The sequence below is a fragment of the Brassica napus genome, chromosome C9 (genome assembly GCF_020379485.1).
Source record: "Brassica napus cultivar Da-Ae chromosome C9, Da-Ae, whole genome shotgun sequence".
Classification (NCBI taxonomy): domain Eukaryota; kingdom Viridiplantae; phylum Streptophyta; class Magnoliopsida; order Brassicales; family Brassicaceae; genus Brassica; species Brassica napus.
This window is the reverse complement of record NC_063452.1, coordinates 11,218,570-11,226,976: the sequence shown is the minus strand read 5'-3', so window position 1 is coordinate 11,226,976 and position 8,407 is coordinate 11,218,570. Positions and strand designations below refer to the sequence as shown.

The 8,407-nt window shown below is 41.4% G+C and overlaps 2 protein-coding genes across 2 annotated transcripts; one reads left to right on the top strand and one right to left on the bottom strand.

Annotated features, from left to right (window-relative positions):
• Positions 1-504: 504 nt before the first annotated feature.
• Positions 505-3,471, top strand: LOC106390267 (pentatricopeptide repeat-containing protein At1g64100). The gene is made up of 2 exons (XM_013830688.3): positions 505-2,595; positions 2,695-3,471. Exons 1-2 carry the CDS (start codon positions 573-575, stop codon positions 2,715-2,717), a joined length of 2,046 nt encoding a protein of 681 aa, XP_013686142.1. The 5' UTR covers positions 505-572; the 3' UTR covers positions 2,718-3,471.
• A 397-nt stretch (positions 3,472-3,868) lies between these two features.
• On the bottom strand, positions 3,869-7,044 carry LOC106390268 (UDP-N-acetylmuramoyl-L-alanyl-D-glutamate--2,6-diaminopimelate ligase MurE homolog, chloroplastic-like). Its single transcript, XM_013830689.3, has 5 exons — positions 5,101-7,044; positions 4,879-4,995; positions 4,611-4,786; positions 4,293-4,438; positions 3,869-4,156 (listed from the first exon to the last, which is right to left on the bottom strand). Exons 1-5 carry the CDS (start codon positions 6,944-6,946, stop codon positions 4,138-4,140), a joined length of 2,304 nt encoding a protein of 767 aa, XP_013686143.1. The 5' UTR covers positions 6,947-7,044; the 3' UTR covers positions 3,869-4,137.
• Between the last annotated feature and the right edge of the window lie 1,363 nt (positions 7,045-8,407).

Below are 8,407 nucleotides of genomic sequence, written 5' to 3'. Positions count from 1 at the left end.
GCCGATCTGGGTACAGTCGAGAGTGGTTCTTATGTGGGATTCTTCTTATGTTTGGTTCTCAATTGCAGCTGTTTAGAGGTGGTTCTGGTATATTTTGATATTAGGGATGTTTTGGTTTTTCTAATTTCCTGCTTTTTTTTTCTTTTATTAGGTCTTTTTTTATTTTTAAATAAAAAATCAAGAGGTGGCACGGTCGTAATATCAAGAACCACATCAAGAACCACGCGCGTCCTCTGTCGACATTTCACAAGTCTGGAAAAGGCGATTCGTCCAATTTGCTAATTTAAACTTGAGGTCGCCCAACTCCCTAATATCAAACGCCAATTTTTTCTTGAATTTATTAAGTGACGTGGACGGCTTTAGAGTAGAGCATTGTTTTTTCTTGCTACATTGGAATGGAACATAGGCTAAAATAGGAGTGTGATTAGTTTAGTTATTGTTAAGTGCCCAAAAAAGAAAGAAACTAATTCAAATTGAACCGGTTATTGTAAATCAAATGGAACCGGTTTACAATACCTTAACACTCGTTATTTTATCCGTCGAGAGTTTTGTAGAGATCGACGAAGAACGAAATGTTGGCTAGGGTTTGCAGATTCGAGTCTTCGTCTTCTGTGCCTGCGGCTAGATTGTTCTGTACGAGATCGATTCGTCATACTCTGGCCAAGAAAAGCAGTGGCAAAGCAGGAGGTTTTGGAGGAGAGAGGTTGAAGCTGCAAAGTGGGTTTCATGAAATCAAAGGGTTAGATGATGCGATTGATTTGTTCGGTTACATGGTACGATCTCGTCCCCTCCCTTGTGTGATTGATTTCTGTAAATTGCTGGGAGTTGTGGTGAGGATGGAAAGGCCCGATGTCGTGATATCTCTCCATAGGAAGATGGAAATGCGGCGGATTCCGTGTAATATCTACAGCTTCACCATTCTGATAAAGTGTTTCTGCAGCTGCTCTAAGCTGCCCTTTGCTCTGTCTACGTTTGGTAAGATCACCAAGCTTGGGTTTCATCCCAGTCTCGTTACCTTCAGCACCCTGCTCCATGGTTTATGTGTGGAAGACAGGGTTTCTGAAGCCTTGCATTTTTTTCGTCAAATTTGTAAACCAAATGTCATAGCATTTACCACGCTGATGAACGGTCTTTGCCGCGAGGGTCGAGTTGTCGAAGCTGTAGCTCTGCTTGATCGGATGGTGGAAGATGGTCTCCAGCCTAACCAGATTACTTATGGAACAATTGTTGATGGGATGTGTAAGATGGGAGACACTGTGTCTGCATTGAATCTGCTGAGGAAGATGGAGGAGGTGAGCCGCATCAAACCCAATGTTGTAATCTATAGTGCCATCATTGACGGCCTTTGGAAAGACGGACGTCATACCGATGCTCAAAATCTTTTCAGTGAAATGCAAGAGAAAGGAATCTCTCCCAATTTGTTTACCTACAACTGTATGATCAACGGTTTTTGTAGCTCTGGTAGATGGAGCGAAGCCCAGCGGTTGTTGCGAGAAATGTTTGAAAGGAAGATGAGCCCTGATGTTGTAACTTTCAGTGTATTGATCAATGCATTGGTCAAGGAAGGCAAGTTCTTTGAGGCTGAAGAATTATACAATGAGATGCTTCCAAGGGGTATAATCCCTAATACAATCACATATAATTCAATGATCGATGGCTTTTCCAAACAGAATCGTCTTGATGCTGCGGAACGCATGTTTTATTTGATGGCTACCAAGGGCTGCTCTCCGGACGTAATCACTTTCAGTATCCTCATAGACGGATATTGTGGGGCTAAGAGGGTAGATGATGGAATGAAACTTCTCCATGAGATGTCTAGAAGAGGATTAGTTGCTAACACAATTACTTACACCACTCTTATTCACGGGTTCTGTCAGTTGGGCAATCTTAATGCTGCTCTAGACCTTTTACAGGAGATGATTTCTAGTGGTGTGTGCCCTAATGTCGTCACTTGTAACACTTTGCTGGACGGTCTCTGCAATAATGGGAAACTAAAAGATGCATTGGAAATGTTTAAGGTTATGCAGAAGAGTAAGATGGATCTTGATGCTAGTCACCCCTTCAATGATGTGGAACCTGATGTTCAAACTTACAATATATTGATCTGCGGCTTGATCAATGAAGGGAAGTTTTCAGAGGCCGAGGAATTATACGAGGAGATGCCCCACAGAGGTTTAGTCCCTGATACTATCACCTATAACTCAGTGATCGATGGATTATGCAAGCAGAGCCGCCTAGATGAGGCTACACAAATGTTTGATTCAATGGGTAGTAAAGGCTTCTCTCCCGACGTAGTGACCTTTACTACCCTCATTAATGGCTACTGTAAGGTAGGAAGGGTTGGTGATGGGCTGGAGGTTTTCTGCGAGATGGGTCGAAGAGGAATAGTTGCTAATGCAATTACTTACAGAACCTTGATTCATGGGTTTTGTCAAGTGGGTAATATTAATGGAGCTCTGGACATTTTCCAGGAGATGATTTCAAGTGGTGTGTATCCTGATACCATTACTATTCGCAACATGCTGACTGGTTTATGGAGTAAAGAGGAACTAAAAAGGGCAGTGGCAATGCTTGAGGATCTGCTGATGAGTGTGGGTATGTCAATTCAACACATTTTGTTTTCAAATTTCTTTACTTACCTTTAGGTTTTTGGAGAAAAGCTTGCTTAAATGCTTTGGTGTGTTTGTTTTGCAGGATATCAGTTGGAGGATGAATGAAAGACATTTTTCATGAATCTCAATTGGTTTCGCCTCCGATTTAACCATTGGACCTAAGCTTGGTTAGTCGGTTATGTCCGGTTCTGGTCCAACTTCTCCTTTTACTGACGGAGGCACTTACTTTGAAGTCTCTGATCCACCAAAGCTATTGAGCCGTGATAGACTGCGTTGCTCCAAGACTGATACAACTCCCAAGGAGCAGAAGATTGCGGTTTCATCTGATCTTGATGCCGATCATGTCATTAGATGCGTTGATCAGAAGCTTAAGAAAAACGTTCCCTGAGGCATCTACATCGTCTAACCAAGAAGCAGCTCAACAGTCCTCTCTCGGGTCCTATAAAGAATTCGATTTTGGCACGGATGAGAAACATTTGACAGTTGATGATGAACATAGAGCTTACCAAGAAGAGCAACGATTGGTCCGTCCTTGTGATGCAGTCAGGTACCCTTATAGCTCACCCCACCTGATATAGAATTTGAGTTTAGTACTCAATTTGGACACAATCCACCACACAAAGATCTTGTTCAAGATTCAAGAACGAAAAGTCAGATAGAGATTTTATTACCCTTTTGAACACAAGTATGATGTTTTTATATAGATTCTTTTTGGTAATTATGTTCAGGATCTTGGGATTATTTCTTGTCTATCTTTTTTGTTTTTTGTAATAAATATTTGCCAGTTGTTATATATGGCTTTATCTTTCTATAGTTTTTCTGTAACTTGCGCATATATATCAGTTTTTAGTTCTGTTTATTTGGATTGCTCAGGAAGAAATGAGATCGAGCCAGTCCAAATCGGTTCAAATGCCATTTCTTACTAGATCAATATCGATAGTAAGAGTCGACAAATTTCCAACTAATTATAGTTCCTTACATTAGGGAACTGCAGATTGAATTGTAACCAAGTTGATACTGATATGGATTATGGACCATATGGTTGTGTATTTTTGATATGTTTATCGAGTGTCGTTAACCAAACTGTGACTTTCTAAAATGTGATTAAGAAGGCTTATGAACCCCTTTAGGAAATATGGTTTTCTTTTGCTTCGGTCTTGCTAATTAGTATGGAGTCGCTTAATTCCTTCACATTGCAGTGTGGTAATGTCCAACTCATTTGTATGGATTTTGTTTTATGTTCTCATCCAATTTAATTTCGAGCCAATGAAGGTTTATTATAAAAAAACACCTGCCCTCTCTTAAACCATCAACGCATAGACAAACGCAACAACCACTAACAAAAATTTGTACACATCTTCTTCCACCTTTAAAATCTCTCATCTCCCCTGCACTTATCTGATGACTCACAAGGGTTGTTAGACACCTCCAAGTCTCTCGTATAGAAATCATGAGGTCTCTGCAAATCTATCTTGGCGGTGGAAGTAAATCTGATTCATGGTTTAATGATCTCACCACAGAGATATTAATGACTCTCTGGTAACCTGCAAAAGCAGAGCAATACGAGGAAAGAACATTTAGTGTGATCAGAGGAAGCATCTTGACATGTTTCAGTAACTCTCACAGATCAGAATCTCTGTTTAATCATTTGGCAAAATAAGCTGTTTCTCTTCTACTTACCTCCATGGGAACTCGCTTGTGTCTATTCCAGCTTGATGTAGCTCATCAACGTATTGTAATGCTTCCCGACATTCCTCTCGATCATCATAGAACTCTTTCTTATCGCCTTCTAGCTGATACGCTTCATGGCCTTTCCCTGCTACCACCTGCAAAGAAAGCAAATCAGTGTCAAGAAAAGCTATAGATCCAAGAACACCATTCCATAATATAACTTAGAAGCGGAGATTACTTTAAAGAATTTCAATCCAGCAACCTTAATAACACACCAGGGAAAGAAAAAAAAAAGTGTACAGAGAATGGGTTTATTTGAATACTTACAACCATGTCACCTTCTTCACCCATTGCAACAGCACAACGCACAGCTACACGTCTAACATCGTGAAGAAAGAGTCTATGCCCATTTGCCAAAGGAGGATAATAATCATGTTCACCGTGTTTCAAATACTCTTGCATCGTCCATCCAATCCCAGCCAACATGTCATCCAATATGTCCACTAAAACCACATTTAAATATGTTTCCTACCTGTTAATAGACATCTGGACACACTCAAGGCTTATAGATTCGACCTAACTCAGAGTTACTTACATGGATCTTCATTCCCTGGATTATCAGATGTCAACATTGTCACATCACTCTTTTCAGTAGCAATTTTCGTCATAACCGGTCTTTTCCCTCTCTCAGTCTCACCCGCGCAACCAATAACTATAACAACAACAAAAACCACCTCAAACAATCAGATGACCACACGTACAAAGACCACAGGAACGGGTATGTATTCATTAAATGGATGGAGGAAAAGTTCTATACCAGTAATGATTCTTCTTGGTTTAAGCTCTCGAACTGAATCAAGCAGCCTTGACAAGCCATCAGGTGTGTTAGCATGATCCACAATAACACCAAAAGCTTGTTCCTCATCAATCAACTCACACCTCCCCGGGACTGCATCAACTTCCTCAACACCTCTAACAATATCCTCAAGAGGAGCTCCAACAGCAATCCCAACAGCAACAGCAGCAAGAATGTTATAAATGTTATGCCGTCCTAACAAACCAGACGAAATCTCCAAAATCCCTTGAGGGGTATTAACCAAAACCTGTGTCTCAAACAAAGAGAGCTCAAACTTCAACGGGTGAACATCAGCTTTGGTGTTCTCCATTGCAAATGTCACAACCGGAACTTCAGGGTTCCCTTGCTGGACGAAAAACGCTGCGTTTGGATCGTCAATGTTAACCACTTTCCTGTGCCTTTCCGGGTCAACCATTCTTGCAAACAACTTGGCTTCAGCGTCTCTATACTCTTCATCAGTACCGCGAAAACCGCTCTCCTCTCTAGCCAAGTTTGTGAAAACCGCAATGTCGAAATCCACTTCATCACATTTCCCAGAAGCAAGCTCCTGAGGAGAAGCTTCCATAACAAGAGCTTCGGTTCCATTATGCAACATCTTCGCCATCATACTCTGAACCAAAACAGCATCAGGACTAGTCGTAGTCGGCGAATCCAACTTGTTATCTCCATGGACATAACAAGAAACAGTGCTGAACATTCCTGTTCGCACACCCATAGCTTCATAGAGGCTTTTGATCAAATACGTGGTGGTCGTCTTCCCGTTTGTGCCCGTGACTCCAATCACCGCCATGTTCTTGGACGGATGTCTATAAAAGGAAGAAGCTAAAGCTGCTAAGACTGCTTCAGTATCTTCAACGATGACAAGTGCTCTACAACCTAACGTATCTTCAATATCGATCTCCTTGCTAGCTACAACCGCCACTGCTCCTCTCTTGTCAGCTTCGCTCAAGACGGAGTCTCCATCATTCTCGCAGCACACGAAGAGATCTCCGGCGCTTACGCCTCGAGAATCGTGCTGGATTCCGGTGATCTCGACGTCTAAGTCGCCGTAAACTGAGATCGGCACCACTTTGCTCTCGTCTAAGAGCTCAGCTAAGCTAAATCTGAACTTAGGTTCCACGATTCTGGCCTTAGATCCACCGAAATCATCCAAATCGAACTCGAATTGGTGATCGGATCTAGTCTTGTTGATCCTAGGGTTTCCTTCCTCGTCGACCCAATCATCTTCGTCGGAGACTTCGGTTAATCCCGTTAGTTTATCGATCTCGTCTAAATCTACAACCTCTTCTTCGTCGAGCTCATCAACAACGTCGGTGACGTCATCTTCTTCCTCCTCGTTGATCTTCTTATCCGACGCCGTTTTGGGGGGATTAGGTTGGAGCAATCCTTTCTTGACGAACTCGCTTCGTTTCATGGAGATAGCTCTATCGATATCCGAGAACAGATCGCCTCCTGATTCCACGTCATCACTTCCCGTCTCTGGCGCGTCTTCCACGTCAGCGATGGCTGAGAGGTACGTGTTTCGATTCTTCTCGAAGTCTTCTTCCTCTAGCTTCCGCGCGCGAGCAGCTTGGCGCTGTATCTGCTGAAACTTCGAGACTCCGTGCATTGAGTCCTCCGGGGCTTCGGGCGGGTCGTCATCTGCTGGGTTCGGGTAAGAAGAGTTACGACGAGCAGGTCCCGCCGAAAGCTGAAGGTTGCGGGAATTTCGGGAGGATGGTAAGTAAACCGGTTTGTAGGAGAAGGAAGAGGTGGTTCCAGCTAGAGAGAGGAAGACTGGGTGAGGAGAGAGGAAAGTGAGCGCCATTGGAGAGACTGAGGGAGAGTGATGAAAGGTTTTTCGAGGGGATAAGAGTTTTTTGTTGCGAAACGGTGCGCGTGGGATCAGAGACGCCGATGATACGGTGCGTTTCCAGTGTTAGTGATACAAGGTGGGTTCGAATACAGTTTAAACAGGCCGTATTAATGATAGAGCCCACCAAAATAGCCCACTTAAAAAGGTAACATATAATAGGTTGATTTAATTCCTATATCTGTGTTCCAAAAAAAAAAATTCCTCTATCTGTTTTTAGTCATCTTTGGATTTATTGAAAAATTAAAACATGAGTTAGAATATAAAATTATCAAAGGTCGAAATCTATAGAAAGACAAAGCCAGCAAGTTCGCAGCAAGAATATTCCAGAGAGTAAAACCTGAACAAAAGAACCATAAACTACTAACTAGGATGAATTAGCAACAAATGATGTCAGTTGAAAGACTTCAGCCACTTAGCATTACTAAAACCAGAGATTAAAGATCATTAAGTTTCTTAATGTATTGTTTACAATTTACCGAAGCCACAAGAACACTTATCCGCCTAATCTATTCGGAAATTGCTCTGGTCCAAGATTGGGTTTCAGAATCCGCATGCATGAACTAACCTTACTAGAATAGTACACCCAACAGAAACAACTCAAACCTAAAGCAGAGCACCACAACCAAACATAGACACCAACCAAATGAAACCATTGGATATATAGAATAAAACGACATGCCCAAGTAGAGAGGAAACTCCAGAAGGACGCAGAAGAAACCCCGTTGCTGCACAGACGCTTGAGCACAAGCAGAAAAACTAGCCAGAGCACCTCTGATGTAAAAAGATTACTTTGTTTTTTATAATATAAAGGAGTTGAATTTTATTTTAACTATATTCTATTTTAGAGTAAAAATTAGAATAATGAATAAAAGATAAATTTATTCTTCTATTTTTGAAATAATCAAACTTTTTTACTTCATTATGTAATGAAAAATGGAATAGGATTGGAGATAATTTCACTTCAAATTCCATTTTGGAGTAGAAGCTAAATTAGGGTTAGAGATACTCTTAGTGCAGTATTAAACCACATGACATAAAACCACATAGAAGAAACACAGAGATCTACGCCTTCAAACTAGACATCCTCTACGGTTGCAACCGGGAAGCAAACGCCATCACCCTTGTACAACTTATGATGCGCCGATATAAACACTCCAGCTCCGAAACCAGAAATCACCTTGGCCAAATAGCTCACTATCGATCGGTCTTACTGCACATATATATATATATATATATATATACCCGGAAACAAATTAAGCATAAACAAATCTCTCACTACTTTGGTGACAAAGCATTGGACACGGGAAAATAGGGACATGTGGTTCTTTTCTTCCATGCACTCTTTTTTTTTTTCGGTCGAACCCTTGATTTTTATATCTTATATATTAAAATAGAAGTCATAACTTCTTTCAT